The 24,468-nt window shown below is 40.1% G+C and overlaps 2 protein-coding genes and 1 long non-coding RNA gene across 7 annotated transcripts in view; 1 reads left to right on the plus strand and 2 right to left on the minus strand.

The window, feature by feature from the left end:
- SIAH2 (siah E3 ubiquitin protein ligase 2) overlaps nt 1-3,939 on the minus strand; it is a 28,856-nt gene extending 24,917 nt beyond the window's left edge. For 2 of the 3 annotated variants that reach the window (XM_058187110.1, XM_058187112.1), the window contains exon 1: nt 3,212-3,458. In XM_058187110.1, the coding sequence (XP_058043093.1) occupies nt 3,212-3,320 (109 nt within the window). In that variant the 5' untranslated portion in view covers nt 3,321-3,458. Of the gene's footprint in view, nt 1-3,211 lie in introns of all 3 variants that reach the window. The other variant, XM_058187109.1, reaches the window with a different exon arrangement.
- Nucleotides 3,940-4,398: 459 nt separating this feature from the next.
- Nucleotides 4,399-24,301, plus strand: LOC131200416 (uncharacterized). Of its 3 annotated transcripts, XR_009155611.1 has the most exons (5): nt 4,399-4,595; nt 8,337-8,419; nt 21,144-21,404; nt 21,619-21,670; nt 21,888-24,301. It is a non-coding gene; the product is annotated as an uncharacterized LOC131200416 (long non-coding RNA). The 3 variants fall into 3 exon arrangements; XR_009155612.1 differs by lacking the exons at nt 4,399-4,595; nt 8,337-8,419 and adding an exon at nt 19,739-19,962; XR_009155610.1 differs by lacking the exons at nt 4,399-4,595; nt 8,337-8,419 and having other exon boundaries at nt 19,739-21,404.
- Nucleotides 21,460-24,468, minus strand: part of MINDY4B (MINDY family member 4B) — a 37,797-nt gene continuing 34,788 nt past the window's right edge. Inside the window, exons 12-13 of the mRNA XM_058187101.1 lie at nt 23,680-23,860; nt 21,460-22,082 (exon numbers count right to left, since the gene is read on the minus strand). Of these exons, the coding sequence (XP_058043084.1) occupies nt 21,940-22,082; nt 23,680-23,860 (324 nt within the window). The 3' untranslated portion in view covers nt 21,460-21,939. The remainder of the gene's footprint in view (nt 22,083-23,679; nt 23,861-24,468) is intronic.

The following is a 24,468-nucleotide window of genomic DNA, read 5'->3' on the forward strand; positions in this document are numbered from 1 at the left end:
ATGGGTTCCCCCACCCAAAGAAATATAAGGAGCAGTTAGTACATATCTGTGCAGATAGCGAGGGAGAAGGAGCCGAGACCACGGCAGCAGAAATGGGGTTTGCAGTAGGGGTAACGACCAGGGCAGCAGCCGCCAAGGCAGAAGCTGCAGCAGCTGCAGCCCAAGACGAGTTTGTGGCACCGTTAAGGCTGACTTATTTACTGATTTACTAGCAATCAGTAAATAAAAAGATACACATTTTAAAAACCTAAACTGATAATATCTGATAAAGATTTGGAAAATGGATTCCTAAGAGATAGGGAATATTAAATAGTCAACTAAAAGGAAGGGAGATCCAGAAAGGACTCCTTTGGGCCACAAACAGCTTAAAGCAACCTTCCTCAGCCAAGAAATTTTCAGATATCAATCACTCCCCCCATTTTTAGCTAACACAGCCAATGGATATATTCACATATGTATGTCACCAGGTAGATAGTGATTGCTTAAAAGAAGCACTTTATATATTGATATATTGCATTATGGTACTAAATGCTACAGCATGGAGATATAGCATCATCCCAAGGGGGTTCTGTAAACATGTCTAGTTAGATTACTACAGGACGTCCATTACCTATGATCCATTTCACTGAACTGTTGTTATAGAAGCTTTTAATACAAAGTGGTGAGAACCTGCACTTTAGAATAGCTCCATATATTCCTGTTTTACCAGTCATATGACTTTGTAGCCGTTGAACAGTGATGCTCCCCAGATATTTAAGAATATTTCCTCCCCACCTTCCACTATCTGGAGCATTTATTTCATGTTATTATTTAAAGTGCTTTAGAGGTTTTTTTCAGTGCTACAACTTCATCACACAACATATAAAGAAGAGTACTGTTGGACAATAGCCACAGTTACCAACATAAATGAAGTTTTGAAAAACAAATTTTAAATTTGCAAGCCAACCATGAATTTCACGAGAGGAAGTTTTAAACAGAAACATTTTTCCAGCTCCCTTAACATTTCAACTGACCACAGGGCCTTTTCAGTAATGGCTACAACGCTGCTTCTTGGCCATGTTAATCAGTGATGGGTTTCAATTTTTTTTACTACTGGTTCTGTGGGTGTGGCTTGGTGGGCGTGGCATGGCTTGGTGGGCGTGGCTTAGTGGGTGTGGCAGGGGAAGGATACTGTAAAATCTCCATTCCCACCCAACTCCAGGGGAAGGATGCTGTAACATCTCCATTCCCACCACGCTCCAGGGGAAGGTTACTGCAAAATCCCCATTTCCTCAGCTGGGACTCAGGAGGCAGAGAATAGATGGGGGTGGGGCCAGTCAAATATTTACTACTGGTTCTTTGAACTACTAAAAATTTCCGCTACCGGTTCTCCAGAACTGGTCAGAACCTGCTGAAACCCATCTCTGATATTAATCTAAGACATCTTAGTGATGACATTCATAAAGTATCCTCTACACCAGGGGTCTCCAACCTTGACAACTTTAAGCTGGACTTCAACTCCCTGAATCCCCCAGCCAGCAAAGCTGGCTGGGGAAATCTGGGAGTTGAAGTCCGCCAGGCTTAAAGTTGCCAAAGTTGGAGACCCCTGCTCTACACAATTTTGCAAGCATAGGCAAGATTATATAAGAAAACATTATACCTTACAGAAAGCCCTGCCTGTGGTCATTTGGGATTGCTTTATTTACATTAGCACTTCTGAAGTAGAATCAGTTGGTATGAAAACTGAATTGTTTCCCAACTTTTTGTAAGTTGCCAGCATCAGAAAAGTTGCACTTTGAAGTTACACGGGCACCACCTCTTAAAATACTTTGCTGTTGTCTAGTTTGTAATTAATGAAGATATTATCCAAGCCATGCTCAATTGTTTCACACAGAGCCACAACTGCTGTTCAAGCTGAAGCTTGCAAAAATATTTTCTAGCCACAGCAATTCTTTGTAGTGAGCCTACAAGCGTTTAGTCTGATCTTTTCATGGCAATGCAGCTCATCCAAGACTGATTTCATACTTTATCCAAATCAGCCAGTTTTCCAATTCACAGAGCTTTCTCTTTATTGGACTAGCCATGTTCATATTTTTTTTTCATTTTCCTTCTTAGTACTGATCCACAAGGTCTCTCATTTAAGCTAAGAAGTTTTATCATGAGAAACCTCACATTTCTATTTCTATTTCAGAGTGATTTACTATAGATTTGTAAGAACTATGGGGAACATTGGAGGGGGGAATGATGAGAAAAAAGCCAAACATTAAACAAGACTATGGTACTAAACCTGTAAGTTTCTCCTTCAGCCACGCCCCCTTCCCTCCCCCCAGCATAACTCAACTAAGGAGACAAGTTTGCTTTAAAGATCTATGAAACAAGGTTAGTAATTATGCAGCATACCTATAAGACCATACAAGCCTTCAATACTATTGTATTTACATGCATTTAATTCAATCTTTGTACAACAATCCTTTAAGGCAGCATTCTGTATCCTTAAAATGAAAATAGGTCTGCAACTCCAGGAATTATTCACAAACATGGCCAAAGGCAGCACCAGTACAACTGAAGAGGACCTGCGGGAGGACTTGCTGACCTAAGATACTACTTTAAAAAGCCTACAGAACAAGCATTAAGAGCTGAGACAGGGATATTGATTTGGTTACATCCGTGGTCCAGGTGAGATTTATATCCGGTGCCTTCCTATCTCAATTTCAGTCTCTTTCCTAGAAAATGCAGCAGCAACCATTCTGGGCAGATGGTTTGCGAACAGAAATCTTGAGCAGATCATTTTGTTTCATGAAATGCTGATGCCCAGTCCAATAGGAAGAGTAAAGAGAATGCAGTTCTTAAGCGAAAGAGCTATTGGAATGGTGGTCTGAATGAATGCCAGGGAAAGAATGAATATATATATTCATATATATATATATATCTCAATACGTTATACCTCACTTTCACGAGCGTGTACGGGAGCGAGAGAACGGAAAATCCAAGACTTTTCAAATAAGAACTACAATTTCAAGGCGATCACCTGAAGTCTTCCCAAGGGGGAAAGGTGATATTTTTTAAAAAATAAAGCCACTATTGGAGAAACAGTCGGGATTCCCTGCCGCAACCTCAAGGGCAGGTGCTCAGACTAACAGCGTCGCTCCCCGTCGCTCCATCCCGTTCCTCTCCCCGCCCACCTGCCTTCTCGGTGGCATTGCCCGCCGACTTCTCCCACCACCAGCCTTACCTTGCAAGGGAAGAGGACTGCCGAGGCCACTTTCTCCATCGCTAAGTTCCTGATGCTGGGGGTCAAGGATCCCCGGCATGTGGGGCAGCAGCTCAGCTTCTGCCGGCATTGGTTGCAAACCAAGTGCCCGGCTTGGCACTGCAGGATCGGGGGCAGCACATAGTCGAAGCACACCGGGCACTCGAAGAGCGAGGTCAGCTCGTGATGCTGAGGCGATACCGGCCCCCCGCTGCTTTCACCCGCTCCAGGGCTCGAGATCACAGCGGCCGCGGCAGGGACCGCGGAAGAGCCGGCTCCGGCAGCGGAGATGGTGGCGGCCGCGGCGGCGGTGTTGGCGGCGGGAGCAGCAGCCGGCGATGGCGTGTGCTGCTGCTGCTGCTGCTGCTTGCCGCAAGGTTTGTTAGCGCTGGGTCCGGCGGAGGACGGGCGGCTCATTTCGGTCGGAACAAACCATCGAACTGCGGACACCGAGCAGATTGCTCACCCAAACCCCACAGGGGCCCGCCAGCGGGATTCAAAACAACAACCCCCGCGTCTTCCTGGAGCCGCCGTTCCTTAGAGAAGCGGCTTCGGGGCCTCCGCCTTGGCGCCGCAGGAAACCGCGAACGTTCCAAAGTGTATCAACGTTCCAAAAGAGAAGCCTCCGACGTTCCGCGCTGGCCAGCTCCGCGGCGCTCCGAGCCAAGTCCTTCGCCCCCAACAGCCCTTTCCGCTCCTCCCCCGGACAAACCGAGCGTGGTTCCTTCTCGGCTCTCCCCCCACCCACCCCTCCCTCCCCGGAACATTAATCTGACGCAAGAAAAAGACAGGGGGTGGTGTAGTCACAGGCTGCTGCTCCCAAGTCGAGGTTGGCTCCTACTGAGCATGCCCTAGCCTTCTGCTAATGGCAGGCGGGGACGGCAATCGCTACCCTGTTTCGTTCGGATTTCCACCCCCCCCCTTTTCCCTTCCCGCGGTTTTTCCCCGCGATCCAAACAGCGGCCGAGAAAAAAAAAGGGGAGAGGACGGCGGGAGAGGAATCGATGGGCACGCGCGCACGGGAGATCTGTTTTTCCCTCTATTGTTTCAAGCATAGCAAAGACGGAATGAGGTTCCCTGACCGCCATCTGCTGGGTGTTTAACTCACTGCTTTCCCAGCGCCCCGACTTTCAAAATAAATCCCTCTCCTTGCGTTACTCATCCCCCAGAGGCCAAGCGAATTAACTCGGCCGTTTCTGTTGAAAAAGGACAGAAATACCTTTCCAGGAAAGTGTGCGACGTCTCTCGCTTCTGGACTGGAAGATTTATGCCTGACGTATCATCCATAAGCACCTGATGCAAGCTTTCTTGCCATGCTGATGTAACAGGACAATCTTTAATTTGCTTCCCCAGAATCAAGAGTGAGGTTAGATATATTCAGACTAGTCTGCTTGTATTGCTCTGGCACACATACCAACACCTGTTTTCCATTAGAGGTATGCCGTCTTGAAACCACATGTCATCCCCAAAAAGTCATTTCTGGATTCCAGGTCTGTTTTGATCAGACTGTCCAAGAAATCGACATGGTTTCCTGTTATCTTGAGAAGGGAAGCACAAATAATAAAATGGGTTTATTTTTGAATATAATACAATTAATTACAATAGTAAAATCTAATAAAACTAAGCTCAGAGAAAGGGAAAAGAATAGGAAAAAAAGAACCAATATCTTATAATAAAAGTCAGCCAGTTTTTCTGGACCCTTGATCCATTTATAACTTTTGCTCAAAAAGCTAAACAGCCTTTTCCTGTTTATTTCAAATATTTTTCAGTCTTAAAATTAATTTTTGTCCTAAAGATAAACAGTGAATATTTTTTGAACTCTAATAGCATTAAGATGGTTAATAGGCAATTTCCAAAAGTGATTAGAAAGTGAGTTTTCTGAACTTAGTGTCCTTTGAAAGACTGCTGTAGTTGTAAGATGACTCTTAAACCTGCATAATATTGCTGACTTGCTGTCTCCTTGCGAGAACCAGATGTCCAGAGTAACAAGTAGGCAATCTCTCATTCAGTCTCACCTGTTGCTTGGTCTTTGCCATGTTTGTCAGCTCTGATTTAGTGAAATTGTCTTCAATTCACTGTATCTCCCCAAAAATGGGTTTATTAAAACCCATCGTTTTACTAAAAAGAAGAAAAAAAACCATATTTGCAAACTGGCTGCTAATCTTTCCAGCACACCAAAGTTGAAAGGTGTACCAACAGATGTAAAAAAACCCTTACCTGATCACAAAAAATCCCACCTCCCAAATAAAATTATGGGAAAGTGTGCAATTGAGATAAGTGGCAATAGTAAATGAGTTGTGTTTTCTACCAATACTAATGGTGGACAGGTCCACTAGCTTTGTCAACTTCCTGCACTTATGAATGCTTTAACTGTTCAATAAAACACATATTGCTGATGAAAATGATTCCAGAGTTTATCTGTAGCACAGATTTAAACAGCTGTGTTTTGAAACCAAGAACTGTCTGGAAATATGGACTAGCAATGCACCCTGGATAGAGCGTAGCTAAGAATTTAGTATTTTTACTCAGTATGTGCTTAAAGACCTATATTTCTTTCAGCATTGTCACCAGTGGCCCTGTTGGAAAGCACAATTCACATAGCTGGAGATATGCAGTTTGTGGGAGGGTAGCATAAACAACATTAACCCAAGCAGCTGTTCAATAAGGCAGGGTTCCCATGTTAAGTCAGTGTTCCCACTCAGCCATGGAATTCACTGAGCAATTAGGGGCCAATCGATCTCAGCCCAATCTCCCTCCTCCTGGGATTGTTGTGATAACATTAGGGAAGATTGTCCTTCTCCACCATTGTGCCTTTGAGCTTGCACAGAAAAGTAGAACGTGTCTTGAACAAAGATGTTATACCTTAAGACAATTTCACTAAACTTGTATTAGAAAAGAGTTTGGAAACAGGCAAACAAACAAACAAATAAATGGACAGCTCAATGGTCACTGGTTCAAAAGACTTTTTGAAAAAACATACATCTTCATAAAGAAGATGTAAAATAAAAAATAGCTGTAGAAGCAACATGCTTCCAGCCAAAAATGAATACCACAAATTAATGTATATTCTGGAAGAAAATGTAAGGCATATAAAATAACCTTTCAAAAGTTGTGCTTGAACAACTATTCCCAGAAACTTCAGTATGTTTGGAAAAGAGAGTTATTTTTAAAAAGTATATTAAAGTATCATATTCCCTCTATTGATAATAATGTGTAATGTAAAATCAAATATTTCAAGATTGATTTTCAGTAATCAGAAACAGTATGGAGCAGCTTCCTTCTGAATAAATGTTCTTATCACCCCATCAGCATAATCAATGCATGTATCAGTCAGTTAGTCACCAAGAAATGTTACAAACAGAAGCTGGGTTTCTGGGATCACTTTGTTTTTTGCATACAAAATATATATTCATTACCCTTTTGTGAATGAGTTCAGTTGGTGTTTTTTTTTAGTCTGCAGTGCACTGTTTGACTGAACAAAATTTCTTGACTTCTTGTGAGCATGTGATTCATCTGTGATTCTAGCCATGAGCCAGTTTTGCTGTTGTTAAATTTAGATGGTCTTTGACTTCATCAAATTTAATTGAAGTAGTCTTAAGGGACTACTTCACACTGGTACACTGCCTGTGAATTTAGCACGAATGGCAATATAATAGATGAGCAGATCAGTAAACTGCTTCTGGCTGAACTTTCATGCAGGAACAAGATCACATTATGCTGAACATCAGAAATATGGCAGCACACATCTGAGATGCTAGGTAGGTTTTCTTGGGTTTCATTTTTTGCTTATATAATGCTGATTCATTATCTAAAAAGTGGTGGCCAGGAATGTTCTCCATTTTTAATGTTGTATCTACTAAATTAGGGTGAAGTAGGATGCAAAATTGTCTCTTCGCTTCTTGGATGGATGCAGTGAAGTGTTCTCTTGCAAATACTCTGTTTGCAATGTGTTGAAGGTGAATTGCTTAGTTGAAAGGACTATTTCCCAATTTGCAATGGTTTTCTGCTTCTAGCTAGGAGGTGTGGAGAATTATGGTTGAGCAATGGAACTGGAATGCTAGATAAGGAACCAGAGTGTGAAAATGCTCTGATTCTTTCTGTATTGAGATTCCACCCCTTTTTTCTAAATGTTGTACTCATTTGGCATAGATAAGAAGTGTGGGCTAGATGCAGCTACTGAATTTACTTGCTCCAAAGTATGATTAAATTTAAATGGGGTTTAATTCTGATTAGACATGTATAAGAGATTGAAGTATAAATTCTTCCTTTATTTTCTGCATCCATTCATGGTGCAGATTTATTTTTTGTTGCCGATGATAAAACAAAATTATCACACATAGAAACTAAACATCCAAGAACCAATCAAGCAATCAACCAACCAACCCAATGAAACTAAGGACTGGGACTGTCCCTTGTATTCCCCATCATAATATATTCCTTGTAAAATATTGGCTGACAGTACAGCAATAACATCCATAATATAAATGCACATTATAAATAAAGTAATCATAAATTAAAAGGATAACACAATAAGCAATTAGCACATCACATTAAACCCAAACTAGCAGACCACCTGTGCTTTGATTATTCAAGGGTAGCATGATATATGAAGGCAGAGCTCTGGCTTCAACTGCTCAAAACAAATTAAGAGAAAGGGGCTTTAGAATGCGGGGAAACAAAGCAAATCTCTTCTCTGGTTTCTTCAGATGAAGCTATATTCCTGCATTTGCACATTATCCTAATCTTGGCTACCAAAGCCATGGATTGCCCATTAGGGGTTTGCATGTATATTGGCACATATTAATATGGATATTTCATGTCTCTATGGGTAGAATCAAATCTTTTTTTCGATTGGCTTTGTTTGTGGAGGGCTTTAGGACTGAAAGTGAGTGTAATTTCTCTCACAGAGACTTTCCAGTTTGTTTGTTTGTTTACTGATATTTTTCACTGAACAATCCATTCTAAAAATTGTCTATTAAATTGCTAGATTTCAACACTCTGTAGGCCATAAACTGAGATTGGTATATGTGAGGGGGGCATATGGTTTGCAGAACATGAGCTGCTCTTTCTTCATCCAAAATGACATTGTTATTTATTGTTATTATAGGATGTGTGGAAAGGGAAAGGTCTCAAAACTTCCAGGATGTATCTAGATCCGAGAAGATTCTTGGGAGGATTCTAAAGAAGAAAGTGGGTAATGTTATTTTCCTCCTAAAAACGGTTCTCTGCGCTCTCATAGGAAGGGCCTCCTTAGGGTGCCGTTGGCCAACCAATGTCGGCTGGCGGCCCCCAGAGGAAGAGCGTTCTCTGTGGGGGCTTTGGCCCTATGGAATGATCTACCTGTGGGACTTCGTCTTCTCCCTGATCTTCGGACCTTTAAGCGCGAGCTCAAAACCTTTTTCTTTCATCAAGCGGGGCTGGCCTAATAATTAATTTTAATATTGAGGGTTTTTAGAGGGGTTTTTAAGGGGTTTTAATTTATTTAATACTTTTTATTCAACAATTTTAACATGCAGCGTATTGAATTAGATTTTTAATTGAATATTGTATTTTAAAATCTTTCGTTATTTATGTTTTATTTATGCTGTACACAGCCCTGAGTCCTCGGAGAAGGGTGGTATAAAAATTTAAATAATAAATAAATAATAAATAAATAAATAAAATAAGATTGATAAAGTTGCAGGACATTCATGGGTTGCAAATGAAAGACCATGAGCAAATCATTGGTTTACGTTATCTTCAGTGTGAGTACAAGCCATCTACCATTTGTGGAAGGCTGGAATGCATGATGTTCTCAATTAAGCTTTTGTGAGAAGCTACTGTAACACCTTCCCATGAATACCAGTTCTATGTCAAGAACAGTGATGCCCATCTTTAACAGAACAGTTATTAAGTTAAGTTTGCTTAACAGAGTTGGAAGGGACCTTGGAGGTCTTCTAGTCCAGGGGTCTCCAACCTTGGTCCCTTTAAGACTTGTGGATTTCAATTCAATTCAAAGCTGGCTGAGGAACTCTGGGAGTTGAAGTCCACAAGTCTTAAAGGGACCAAGGTTGGAGACCCCTGTTCTAGACCAACTCCCTATTCAAGCAGGAAACCTATGCCATTTCAGACAAATGGTTGTCCAATCTCTTGTTAAAAACTTAAGCTCCTAAGAGGATGCAGTCCTGGCTTTGATTCCAAAGCACGTACTCTTTCTTCATTCATATAATAAGACTGCAGTTTGGTTTTGATAAAAGTTTCTATGGAACTTTTTGCCCTTTAGTAGCCAGACCTCTTGTTCCCTTTTGTTTTACTATGCTATATTGCAGTTTTCTAACCCATTTCTTTCATCACAGTAGTAATTCAATTAATTTTTTATGACTGCTACTTATTTAGTACTAGATGAATGCAAGATCGCGTGATGCTCTGGATGAGGTAGAATTTCCTTGGAGTGATGGAACACTGTATAAATATCCACCAAATACCAGGAATTGTTATTTCCATCATTTGGGGAGTAGGACATTGTCGACTTACAGATATGAATGTGTGTCCATAGGCAATGCAATGTGATGATGTTCCAGAGCATAGTTGAGCAAAAGGGGAATTGTCCAATGAGGTCCTTGCTAAATCACAGTCTGAAGTAAACACCTTTCCAGTCCCAGGGCTTAAACATCAGAAACATTTTTCTCCAGTCAGTCTACAGTTCATCTGGGTGCATTAAGCAGGAACAGTTTAAGCTTATGATACAGAATTGTCTAATCTCTTCAAAGCCCATTTTATAATTCTGCAAATGAGGCAGCACAATTGTATGATCATCAACTCCTCTTGAACTGTCTTACTTCCAGGAGACATTTGTAATTTTGTCTTATATATATTCATTGATCTGAACGACTGAAAAGGCTTGACAAACTGGAAATAGCTACTCCTGCATATTTTATGGGTATGCATGTAGATGTTTGAACATATCTAAGTAGCATTACATTGGGAGTCATTTCAATGGATTTTGGAGGTCAGAAATATTAGAATAGAATAGAATAGAATAGAATTTTATTGGCCAAGTGTGATTGGACACACAAGGAATTTGTCTTGGTGCATATGCTCTCAGTGTACATAAAAGAAAAGATACGTTCATCAAGGTACAACATTTACAACACAATTGATGATCAATATATCAATATAAATCATAAGGATTGCCAGCAACAAGTTATAGTCATACAGTCATAAGTGGAAAGAGATTGGTGATGGGAACTATGAAACGATTAATAGTAGTGCAGATTCAGTAAATAGTCTGACAGTGTTGAGGGAATTATTTGTTTAGCAGAGTGATGGCCTTCGGGAAAAAACTGTTCTTGTGTCTAGTTGTTCTGGTGTGCAGTGCTCTATAGCGTCGTTTTGAGGGTAGGAGTTGAAACAGTTTATGTCCAGGATGCGAGGGATCTGCAAATATTTTCACGGCCCTCTTCTTGATTCGTGCAGTATACAGGTCCTCAATGGAAGGCAAGTTGGTAGCAATTATTTTTTCTGCAGTTCTAATTATCCTCTGAAGTCTGTGTTTTTCTTGTTGGGTTGCAGAACCGAACCAGACAGTTATAGAGGTGCAAATGACAGACTCAATAATTCCTCTGTAGAATTCTTCCTTATATATGAAGAATAACATTCCAATGGATCATGTGCCAAAGAGGATTTAAAACATTGCAATCAGTAGAAAGTCACAAAGAAAGTAATACCGTATTTTTCGGAGTATAAGACCCTCTGGACTATAAGACGCACCTACCTTTTTTGGTGAGGAAAACAAGAAAAAGAAATCTGCCTCTGCCTCCCAGCAATTTTGCCTCGTTGCAGCAAACAGCAAACAGCCTGCTTGATTAGCACAAGAAAAAAAAATCTGCTCCCAGAAATTTACCTCCTTGTAGCAAGCAAGGGACGCGGTGGCTCAGGGGCTAGGACATTGAGCTTGTTGATTGAAAGGTCGGCAGCTCGGTGGTTCGAATCCCTAGTGCTGCCGTGTAACGGGGTGAGCTCCCGTTCCTTGTCCCAGCTTCTGCCAACCTAGTAGTTTCAAAAGCACGTAAAAATGCAAGTAGAAAAAATAGGGACCACCTTTGGTGGGAAGGTAACAGCGTTCCGTGCGCCTTTGGCACTGAGTCATGCTGGCCACATGACCATGGAGACGTCTTCGGACAGCGCTGGCTCTTCAGCACTGATGAGATGAGCACCGCCCCCTAGAGTCGGCAATGACTAGCATGTATGTGCGTGGGGAACCTTTACCTTTATAGCAAGCAGCAGAGCCCCCTCCCCGCAAAACAGCTGAGAGTCAGGAGGCAGATCCAAGGGACAATCGACTTGTGACAATCAACTTAGGCTGTGCTGAAACTGAAATGGGCTGTTTCTTCTTGCTGCTTGCTGCAAGGAGGTAAATTGCTGGGAGGCAAAGGCCAAAGGGTGGGGAGGGGTCAGTGGGTGGGTGGGGCTACATTCAGTGTATAAGATGCACCTAAATTTTGACCTCCTTTTTTTGGGGGGGGGGAGAAAGATGCATCTTATACTCTGAAAAATACGGTAATTCTCAAAAACAGTCAAAACAGTTTGAAAAATGAAGTTATTTCCGCCATACTCTGAGAGGAACCATTTAAGAACCATTTAGTAATGATGACAGATGTAACTGTGGTTGAGAAATCAAGATTATCATAGTTGAAAATTTATTTAATCATTTATTATTTATTTAATCATATTTATATACCGCCCTATCTCCCAAGGGACTCAGGGCGGTTTACAGGCACTAAAAACAGATAAATAGAATATAAATACAATATAAAACATTTAAAAACTTATTCTAAAGCCCGTCCAATTAAAAATAGAAATAAAACCCAATTTAAAACCCAAAATTTAAAATCTAGCTCAGTCCTGCACAATTAAATAAGTATGTTTTAAGCCCGCAGCGGAAGGTCCGGAGGTCCGAAAGCTGACAAAGTCCGGGGGGTAGATCGTTCCAGAGGGTGGGAGCCCCCACAGAGAAGGCCCTTCCCCTGGGCGTCGCCAGACGACATTGCCTCGCTGACGGCACCCTGAGGAGACCCTCTCTGTGAGAGCGCACGGGACGGTGGGAGGTATTCGGTCGCAGTAGGCGGTCCCGTAAATAACCCGGCCCAATGCCATGGAGCGCTTTAAAGGTGGTCACCAAAACCTTGAAGCGCACCCGGAAGGCCACAGGAAGCCAGTGCAGTCTGCGCAGGATAGGTGTCATATGGGAGCCACGAGGGGCTCCATCTATCACCCGCGCAGCTGCATTCTGGACTAACTGTAGCCTCCGGATGCCCCTCAAGGGGAGCCTCATGTAGAGAGCATTGCAGTAATCCAGGCGAGACGTCACGAGTGCGTGAGTAACCGTGGATAGGGCATCCCGGTCCAGAAAGGCGCAACTGGCGTACCAGGCGAACCTGGTAGAACGCTCTCCTGGAGACGGCCGTCAAATGCTCTTCTAGAGACAGCCGCTCATCCAGGAGGACGCCTAAGTTGCGGACCCTCTCCATCGGGCCAATGACTCGCCACCGATGTTCAGCCGCGGATTTAGCTGACTGTACCGGGATGCCGCATCCACAGCCACTCTGTCTTGGCGGGATTGAGCTTGAGCCTGTTTCTCCCCATCCAGACCAGACGGCCTCCAGACACCGGGACAGCACTTGATAACCGTTGGGGTGGTTCGTGTAGAAAAGTACAGCTGAGTATCATCCGCATACAGCTGATACTTCACACGAAACCACTGATGATCTCACCCAGCGGTTTCATGTAGATGTTAAACAGAAGGGCGAGAGAATCGACCCTGCGGCACCCCACAAGTGAGGCGCCTCGGGGCGACCTCTGCCCCCTGTCAACACCGACTGCGACCGGTCGGAGAGATAGGAGGAGAACCACCGTAAACGGTGCCTCCCACTCCCAATCCCCCCAACCGGCGCAGCAGGATACCATGGTCGATGGTATCGAAAGCCGCTGAGAGGTCTAATAGGACCAGGGCAGAGGAACAACCCCTATCCCTGGCCCTCCAGAGATCATCTACCAACGTGACCAAAGCCGTCTCCGTGCTGTAACCGGGTCGGAAACCGGACTGGAACGGGTCTAGATAGACAGTTTCAACCAGGTGCAAGGGAAGCTGATATGCCACCATACTCTCTACAACCTTCGCCGCAAAGCGAAGGTTGGAGACCGGACGATAATTACCTAAAACAGCCGGGTCCAGGGAAGGCTTCTTAAGGAGGGGCCTCACCACCGCCTCTTTCAAGGCGGCCGGGAAGACACCCTCCACCAAAGAAGCGATCGTAATCGCCTGGAGCCAGCCTCGTGTCACCTCCCGAGTGGCCAGCACCAGCCAGGAGGGGCACGGGTCCAGTAAACACGTGGTGGCATTCAACCTACCCAGCAACCTGTCCATGTCCTCGGGAGCCACAGGGCAACTTATTGCATTGGAAGCAGATTCCATAGCATCTGTTTACTGCAATGGATTTGTACTACACTTTAGGGACATGTGCCCTGCATGTATCTGCCAATGACATGTGATATTCTGTTGAGAGCTGCTGCGTTTTTCTTCTTCTTTTTGGCACTGTCAATTTAAGTTGTAGCCCGTCAATTGGCCATTACCACAACTTCCTCATATGTTGCTGTAACCCTGTAGGGTCACATAAAACAGAGAAACTATTTTCATCACAGACTCTTATGACAGGTTTTTACTTTTGAAGTTGTGTGTTTCATTCTCTCTGCCAGAAGATTATTACAAGAAACAATCTATGGAGTATTTTGTTATGCTCAGCGATGGCATTTCTTTTTTTTCTTTTTGGATGATTTAAAATATGTTATCATCCCCCAACTTCAAATATTACATCAGAATCAGAGGTTTCCGGCTAATGCACAATACATTATTGCAAGCTGGAAATTGCTGTCAGAACTGTAACAGCTCTTCTCCCACACCAAAAGGATTCTCATCCTTAGTGCGGTGTTTTGTTCCTGTGTGTATTTATCATATCATATTTCTGAAAAGCTCCAGATGATCCTTCTGTAGGTGGGTGATGCTTTCCTGGCTATGTTAAGTAAAGACTCATAGCATAATCTTGACAGAATAAGGAAATGATTAAAACAGATGTGATGCTATTAACTTACATTTCTTCCTTAACAGTTCAATTTTAAATGTAAAGATAGCAAAGAAGCATTCATTGGAAGTAGTGATCCTTCCACCAGACTGTCACTTAATGATCTCAAGTGATTCTCTAACTCATTGCCCCTGTTGTTACGCTTCAATGGATCCCTTTGAAAATACGTTGTGGATTCTCCCACAAAATGATTACTTTTTAAAAAAAGGCAAATGCAATTTAATCTGAGATAGCTTTGTGGCATTAGTTTGCAGATTCATGCATACAATAAAACCATTAGTCTTTAGGGGTGCCACATAGCTCACTTATTTCTGACAAATTTAGTATCATACATATCACTGTACTAAATACCAAGTTCTGGTTTTCAAATCATGTTAGTGCAATTTGTGTAAATTTGGTTAGCATGTTGCCTGAATCAAGCCACTCTGATTCATAAATAATAGGTTATGCCTAGCATATTGTGCAAACCACAACTGATTAATGTCTTATGCAATTCATCCTGGTTAAACAAACCATGGCTTACAGTGTCATGCAAACCAGGTCAGAATGTAATTATTAATCTAGCATATACACAAGTATCTGTCCGCAAATGCATGTTACACATTCACTCACACAAACACACATTCTTTAAAATAATGATACTTGGAACATCGAGTATGATGATAGCTCATTTCCAGAACGTTTTGCCCTATCCAGCAACTGCCTGCACCAGTGTTAGCAAAATACCAATGCAAATCTTCAGTTAGCCATTATAAGAGAAGAGATCAACTTCAGATGTTCTGAGCGCTTTGCAGAACAAACATATTTTAAAATAAATATAACAGCTTGTCATTCTTATGGAACCTTAAGATAACAAACAGAAAAGAAGAAGGTTTTTGTAATTCATTATATTCCCAGATATAGCATCCCCTGATGGAAAAACAATAATTTGCCAAAATGTGCATCTGCTTCTGTTTATTTTTTCTTTCTCCTCTGGACCTTGGAAATAAAGAATGCATTTTAGAATACCACCTGGGAGTTTACACGTAGGCAAAAAATAATGTTGGACAATTGCAAGTCCATTTTAGAATAGTATCTAGGGATACATCTAGAGACAAAAAAAAAACAAAAAAACGGCCAATTGCAACTCTTTAAAGTATATGTGAAAAGTTTGCCCGAGAAAATAAGTTATGTTTACTGGAACACATTCCTTACAACTGCATCATAAATGCAACGTTCCACTTATATAAATGCACTTTATAATGAGTAATACTTTAATACATACTTTGAAAGATGGGGTGGATATATACATTTTGCTACCTGATATTTTGACCCCATTCCAAATCACCATAGCAACAGTCTTGTTCTGTATTGAGCAAACTTGAGAATAGCTCAGTAGGGCACATGTTTTACACTTAGAAAATTACAGGTCAGTTGAAAGGATTACACAGTAGATAAGGAAGATCCCTTTGACTGAGGCACTAGAAAAATGCTGCCAACAAAGTAGACTCAGCTTGCTGAGTTTCATGCTCTTCAGATGTTTTAGACTTAACTCTCAGAATTCCTAAGCAGGAAAACCAAAGGCTCACAAAGTTGCAGGTACAAGAAACTTGACTCATAGGCAGCTTCCCCTCCACTCATATGGAGGCATGGATTATTATAGCCTGCTCAATAAATCTTACAATACAGGAATTCTTCAAGTGATGGTAGAAAAAAATTATGTCAGTTCTCTTCCCTGCCTAAAGGGCAATGGATTCCTAAGGCAATACAGAACTTAAAACATTTCCTTTCATGAACTCATTTTTTTTAGCTTTCCTTGGTTATGACTATATGATCTGGGCTGCAAAAATCCAAATGAGCACAGAATGATGGCAAAGACTTAGTATTATAGGCTAATTCAGCTCACTGCCAGGGCTTCAATTCTCACCAGTTCAAGGTTGACTCAATTTCCATCCTTCTAAGGTCGGTAAAATGAGGAACCAGATATTTGCAGGCAATAGGCTGACTTTGTAAACCCCTTAGAGCAGGGCTGTCAAACTCCCAGCCCATGGGCCGGATGCATCACTGACTGCCCAAGGCCACACCCGGTTTAGCAAAGGGGGAAAACGTCCTGATACATCGCGTGACACTGCTGTGATGGTGCGAGTTTGACAGCCCTGCCTTAAGAGAGTGCTGTAAAGCACCATGAAGTGGTATATAAATCTAAGTGCTATTTCTTTTGCTATTTAGTGGTTCTCTGGATTTTTCCCAGGATAGTTCTGTACAATAAAAGTGGATAAAACTTGCAATATGAATTTTGCTTTGTATCTGAGAGTTCTACAGCAGAATATTGTAAAACCTGCTCATCAGGTATTGGAAGGCTGAAATGCGAGTCATGCAAATGGGTCATGCAAGAAGATCTCCGACACACAAACAAGCTTGCAAAAGAATGGAGAAGAGTACATTAAATGTTTTAGATTGGCCAGATCTAAACCCAAAACTGTAGAAAGGTTATAAAAAGACCCAAAACAAGGACTTCCTTTCTCAAACAGTGCTACATTGAAGCAGTTGCCAGGTGGGAGTGAGCTGAAATTTCTACACAGTAAAGAGAGATTGACTGCCAATTTTAAAAAAATACATTTGGGTGCAGTTATTGTAACTAAAAGTGAAACAAGCAGTTTCTGAAATGAAAGGGTCCATCGCATGCTGGATACTTCTTTAAGTAATAACATGAAACAAGAATTAGACTTGGGCTTATTTGTTCAGTTATATTATTTATATGTCTACAGACATCACATAACACATCAAGTCTGGTAACATTTGGGACCAAATAATAAGCCAACATTCAAAAAATCCAAAATGTTGTCAGTCCTACATACAGTAAGTTTCGTGCAGTTCAATAGTAACAGCATACTTTTATATCCCAAGCATGGATGAGGACAAGATGCCGAGGCATCTGAATTATTTTTAGGGGAACAATTATACACTGAATTAGTCAGCTGTGTAAAGAACAATTGTCAGATAAAAGGTATTTTCCATCCTTGTTAAATAGCAAGATTGCTGAGCTGATTTCTCTTGTTTTTCCCAGCAGTTAGAAACAGGTTATTATTTGAAGGAGGAATTAAGATGTGGAATTTAGCAGCATTTCACTTTTATTCCCAAAAAATGTTGAAAGAATACAATTCAATTGAATACAACTCTGTATTTGATAACTATGCCATTTCCATGTCTGGAGGATCTTTATTTTTCTGTCCAAAATGCAAAGTGATACAGGGATTTTTTCTTCTCTTGCTCAAACTAAGTTTGCATAATAAAGACTTTTGGAAACTCAGTTTCCAAAAATTTTCATTATGCAAAGATAATTTAAGAGGAAAAAACCCCTGTGTTATTTTGCAATTTTGGATGGAAAAATAGAGATGTAAAATTTTAATGTTTCCACTGCCCTAAGAAAGATATTGCCTATAAGGCCTGTGAACTACATAAAAACCTACTATTGGTTTAAAATATAAAAATACATATTGGAAGGATGGGAAACAATGAGATGGAGAAAACAGAAGGGTCAAAAATCCATCAATTTTGAATGTTCATTCATATATTGATAGAATTGTAGATGTGCTAAAATAATTCTTAGCTTTCCCCAAATTGGTCTCTTCCAGATGTGTTGGTTGTCTTTTCAAACAAACCATAATCTACATTCTCTGTAGATGAAGGATTCTGAGATTTAAAATCTAACCCATTTTGAGGGCACCAGGGTGAGAAAAGGTATTTTAGGGGTGGCTATTATCCAACTTTTTATCAGAATCTTATTAGCAGGAATGTTACTACTACAGTACTAACCTGTGATACAACATGGTACAAGTGTCAGCGTTCCAGAAAAACCCCTCGCCAAGTAAAAACTCTGAAGCACGTATCTTTCAAAGTTCTTTTATTAGAATAGATTTTTTCACAAATGCTTTTGGGTGGCTCATGGTTAGTTGGTGCACAAAGTTCATACTTTAAGGTGAATTAGAATTTTCCAAGGTGTATACATGTTGTAACATGTTGGTTTGTACAGAGCGTTTTTAGCTCATTTTTACCTTGCCATTGTTGGTGAAAGTTTCACAAACAACACTGTGCTTCTTCTGTTTTTGTGGATGGCGGAGATTAAACAGTGATACTGCAATGAATGCCATTGACATGAAAGGTTTTGTTTGTAGTTCTGAGCGCCATCTTCTGGATTATTTCAGAAGACTGTGAGAATATTCTCAGTGCAATATCCCCGTTTTCTGTCCAACCACAGATTTTGTTGTTTGAAATGAGTGAGAAAGGAAGAAGACAAGCAAATAGCAGGGACATGCAGGCTGTATATCAAAGGGGTTTGTAGATTCATTGTTTCTGAGTTTTGCATACTCTTGTTCTTTCTTAATCTTAAGAATAAATTATATGTTCAAGGCGCTGAACATTTTATGGTTATAGAGTTATATTTATTTTCAAAGCTTTTTATGTTAGGTTTTAATGCTTCCAGTAATACTAATTTACCCAATATAATCTTACCATTGTAGATTACCAATAATTCATTTTTATATTCTTTTTATTATTCCATACTGATTTCAAATAGGAGAAAACAGCAATTTATACTGAAACACTGAAATTGCTCATGGAAAAATATTTCAGTTTAACACACAGTTATTTTACTTCTTTAAATTATCTGATGCAGAATTCCTCTATGAAAATACAAACTGACAGAAACACACAAGTGCATTCTGGTAAATTTCTGCCAAATTCTTTCAAAACCTTTTTATTTTAATATGTATGTTGACTCTTAGTTTGCTGTTTTTGCTATTGATTTGCTATAGATGTTGTTATTGTCACTATTTTTGCAGATAAAAAACTTAATATATTTATCCTTTTGTCCAGCAACTTATCCATTGTGTCTCTCAACTTTAATATTTCCTTGTTAAAAAGGTATGATTCCAGATTCCCATTACCTGTAGTATTTTTTAAAAATAATTTTTATTGAGTATTTTACATTTTTAAAACCAAACATACAGTAACAAAAGAAAACAAGAAAAAACAAAAACACATACACTTACCTCAAATGTTAAACTACAATACTAACAACAGATATATATAATTTTGCAACTTTCAGCATCAACTTTGTCTTTACTCTTAACATTTATCTTCCTGCTCCTTCTCTTTATTTTTAAATATTTGTAGTATTAATCCTATTTATTCCATACTTAGCTTTAACTTTACCACTTCTAAAGAGACCTTTGATATAAGCCAAAAGTGTTTATATCATAGTAATTTGCAGAGATTTCAATGTCCCAGACTTTCACAAACTGAGTAAGTTCTAAAAAAAAAAGAAAAAGGAAAAAAAAGGAAAAAAAGGGGGGTGGGTGGGTCTCTGTACATTCCACTTAACAAAATTTGAATCTTTCATACATACAAATGTCTTAGGCTCTTAAAGTTCTCCTGCAGACTCTTTCATTCAGAACATCAAGATCGGAATTGAGACAACATGCATGTGCCATGTAGATTCTGGTTCAAAATTAGCCATGATGGCACAGTGCTTAGAATGCAGTACTGCAGGCTACTTCTGCTGACTGCTGGCTGCCAACAGTTTTGCAGTTCGATTCTGACTGGCTCAAGGTTGACTCAGCTTTCCATCTTTCCGAGGTCAGTAAAATAAGGACCCAGTTGTTGGGGGCAAGATGCTGACTCTGTAAACCGCTTAGAGAGGACTGTAAAGCACTGTGAAGCAGTATATAAGTCTAAGTGCTATTGCTATTAGCCTGTAGAAGCTCAATGTAAGGAAGCCAAGACCTCGTCATTGATCTTTTTATTTAATTAACAAATTCATGTGGCCACCCATCTACTATTGGAAGCATGAATGCTTAACAAAGATAAGCACATAATATAATGATCAAAGTCACTTTGAGAAAAAAAGACTAAAACAAAGTCAAGGCCCCATTGAAATCTCAGCACAAATCGAAGAATTGTCTAAGAATAAAATAAAGACTTCTAGACCCTGGCTTCCTAGTGCTACCAATAACAAACACTACAAATATTTTGTTTTCTCTCCTTAATGATTTTAGAGGGACAGAAAAGGCAAGATAGAAACAGTGGTGAAAAACACAGAAGTTATAGATCAGAGATGGCTAACATTTTTGCTGTTGCGTACCAAAAGCGAGGGGAGTGCAAGGGGGTTGCGCGTACGTGCGTGCCCACACCCATAATTCAATGCACCCTACACCCCCGTGGGCGACCCTCCCGTGCCCCCCACTTTTGGCACAAGGTGGCACAGCAGGACTGGTAGGCCTGTTTTTCACCCTCCCCAGGCTACAGAGGGTTTCTTGGAACCTGGAGAGGGCGAAAATGGCATCCCCCCCCGAGGCCCTCTGGAGGCCGGAAACAGGCCATTTCCTGACTTCCAGTGGGCCCGGAAGGCCCGAAAATCAGATGGCTGGCACAGGCATGCTCCCTGGAGCTGAGCTAGGGCAACGCTTGCATGCCTACAGATATAGCTCCGCATGCCATCTGTGGCACGCGTGCCATAGGTTCGCCATCACAATTATAGATGGAACACAGCTGTTTTCTAAATTGTCCAATAAAGTTCTAATTTTGAGAAAAGGCAATTGGAGAATAAAAGAATAGTCAAAGCCTATTAGACTCAAAGGCCTCAAGAATATTATATTGGGCAACTTCATTCTTTTGCTTAAAGAATAGCATGTTAAATAATAATTTGTTAAAATGATAAATATCACTTTTTAAAATCAGAAGGCAGTTGGACAATATCTTGGATATTTGACTTAATTCTGCCATTTGTCCAAATTCTAATTGATATTATCTCTATTTAGGTCTTCACTATCCAAGAGCAATCTTGACATGATGGCTAGAAGAAATCTGGGCTAATATTGTTCCCATGATATAATATGCATGCCTATCACCTTATTGGTTGATGCTGAAATAGCATTAATCTGAAGAAAATCAGTTCTGCTTAACTTCTGAACACATAACTGGAGAATCAGTGAGATATCGATAAGATGAAGTTCGAGCATGGGCCCATTGGCCATGTTGATTACTGATAGGTCTGGCTGGACTTGTTCAACAAAACTGAGGTTCATATATTGGTTACTTTTTTATTGATGATGTTTTCTATCCCATAAGGAAAGTTTCAAAATAGAAATGGTTTTTTTGTGCCTGACCTTACAGAAAATTATGTTAATGAGGGATAATACTATTTCCATGATTTTCACCATTCCCTGTATTCAAGAGCAGGACTGCTTAATGCTCATTTTCAGTTACCTGATATCAATTATATTTCCATTACAGGTAGTCTTCGTTTAGTGACTTCCTTGAACAGCGATCGTTTGCAGTTTCAATGGTAATGAAGAACTAACTTTGCGACCAGTTACAGATCCTAATTGTGGTCGCTAAATAAGAACTGTTCAGACAAATACTCATCTTGCTACAATCCATTGTATCATGTATTGATTAGCACTTGAGTGAATTACGCAGGATGCGAATTTTTTTTCCTGTACTTCACAGTAGCAACTTTTAAAATTAGCAATACGCAGTCTTCCTTCTCACTTTCATTTCAGGGTTCATGTGGGCAGCACCTTTAAAGAAGACCATCTGTTCCAGTCACTTGGATCAGAAGAAAGGAGTTGCCCCATTCCAGCTGATGGCGGCTCCTTCCCATTTAGTTCGAATGGCCATTTCCAGAGATGGCACTCTTTTGTTGGGATCCCTGTCATCCACACAATGGTTTTCTTCCCAGTGATGAGAATGTGTATCTACGAAGAGAACAGCAAACATGCATTTATTCTGTTTCTGGCAAAACATATCTTGAGTTCATTTTAGCATTAATTCAGCGTATAGCCATATCTTGAAATTAGAAGTGCAGATCAGTCTCAGTCACTTTTTGAAATGTTTCTCAGAATAAAGCTCACAAAATGTAACCTTTGTGAAAGAAATGATACAAAGGAAAATGATTGTGCCCTATGTTCACACAGCTACATTTCAGATTAGGACCATTGCCTACAGTTTTTGATACAGAAGACCAAGTGGCCAAGACCAGTCCTGTATACTTCCAGAGTACGTGAAATAGAAGACATAGGAAGGTGGATATTGGTTAAATGTTAGAAAAAAAACATTCCCAGCAGTGAAACCAATTATCCAAAGATATACTGGGTTCCCTTCCTGGGAGATATTCAAATAAAGGCTAGGTAGGAAAAGGATGCTTTAATTTGGATTATTGCACTGGTCAGAGAGTTGGACTCAATAGCCTCAATGATCTCTTTGAAGTCTAGGAATCACAGAATATTTTGAAATATGAAAATGCGATTGTACATTTATCATTCTACATCATTAGCTTGTTGGAATTTCTTCACACATTTCCATTTACTAGGCCATTGTTTTCAGTGGTCTCTCTCTCTCTCTCTCTCTCTCTCTCTCTCTCTCTCTCTCTCTCTCTCTCCAGTCATTCATCTATTTATCCATCTATTTATCCACTCAATGGAGACCTCTCAAATATTTAAAAAGGAATGTAGGACTATTTCCCACAGTCAACTTGCCATGGTGAACTGGCCAACTCGCCACTGCCAACTTGTCATGGGACAATTCACCGTGGAACAAGAGTTACACTAATATTGAATAAATTGTGGAATAGAATCATTTAAAAAAGGATTCCAAAGGAGGGACAAAATGAAATGTGAATGACAAAAAATAAAATATTTGTTTTTAGTTGTTTTAAACAATTAAACCCAATTGTTGAATTGTCCTGCAGTGAATTGGCCATGGCGAATTGTCCCATGGTGAATTGGCCATGGCAAGTTGGTCACAATGAATTGTCCCATTCCATTTAAAAAGCCCCTTCTTGCCAAGTATGTTCTCATTCTAGCATAGTATTAGTACTCCATACTATGATATTCAAACCTCTACATTTTTATTACAGCACTTCAGCACGTCACTTATTGTATACAATAGAGAACAGTTTTATGATATATATGGTCTTTAGGTAAGTCTTTTAATGGCTTATAAGGCTTGAAACAACTGGAGTATTTCCCTTACCTTTATTGGCAATGATTTTGGAATTTTCCCCAGAAACTTTCAAGTACATTCTCAGTCAGAGCTGGATCTTTTAAGGTGCTAGATTGTTAATTTTAATTTGTTTACAGTTTGGGTGATTTTCTAAGAATTTTTAGGAATACTTTTTAATCTGGGGTTCATCACTTTACAGTTAAAAATTAGAAGGGGCATTTAGATCAATATCACTTTTAAAATATGATTTACAATGATCAGAAAAGACAGGAAAATGGATTTAAGCATTACTTGTGAGAAAAAAAATAAGCATCTTCCTTTAATCTTTCTCCAAGAAATATAAATGCCTACCTATTGTTAGACGAACAGTTTTCTTTTGGGAGGGCTTGCCTTTATAAAAATATAAATCAAAGAGATGTTCCATTTTCCAATCAGACAATAACAACCTGTTTAAGCTGAAGAGAATGCTGTATGTTTCATTTATGTTGCACAGCCATATTGGCAATTTTGGTGTCTTCAACATGCTTCCAACCTGTAGTATAAAAGTTGTAGTTATGGATCAAGTGAAATAAAATGCATTTGCATGTTTTTTTTAGAATTACATATTTCTAAATTTAAAATGCAAACACTTCACTCTAAAAAGATTAAACTGGCATAAAAGTAAAATGAGATTCATTGTCTGCAAAAAATAGTGATAGTTCTTTATTTCAACCACCCTGGGAACAATTCTGGATTCTTCTGAGGGATGTCTAATTAGCCATGTCTGGGATAATAAGCTATCATTCCCCAAGATCTTTAATTCTTCTAAAATGCCATCAAGTGGAGTGTGAAAGTTACGGCAGTCCAAGAAATAGCCTGAATTATCCAGTGAAGCTGAATGATGAAAGAGAAAAACACATGAATTATAAAATTATTTTTCATGAGTTGTGGCAACATCACCAACCTAACAAATATTAAACAGAGATTTATACAAATACATGAAATATGACTTCTGGGAGATTATAGCAAACTTAAGACAGCTCTGATGAAGTGGAGCCAATGACTGCAGCAAAGACCAATGAACAGTGAGCAGACTGCTTAATTGGAACCTCTCCAGATAAAGAGAGGACGTGCCCTCAACTCACGATCACATGATCACAG

This window comes from Ahaetulla prasina, chromosome 6 (assembly GCF_028640845.1).
Source record: "Ahaetulla prasina isolate Xishuangbanna chromosome 6, ASM2864084v1, whole genome shotgun sequence".
Lineage (NCBI taxonomy): Eukaryota > Metazoa > Chordata > Lepidosauria > Squamata > Colubridae > Ahaetulla > Ahaetulla prasina.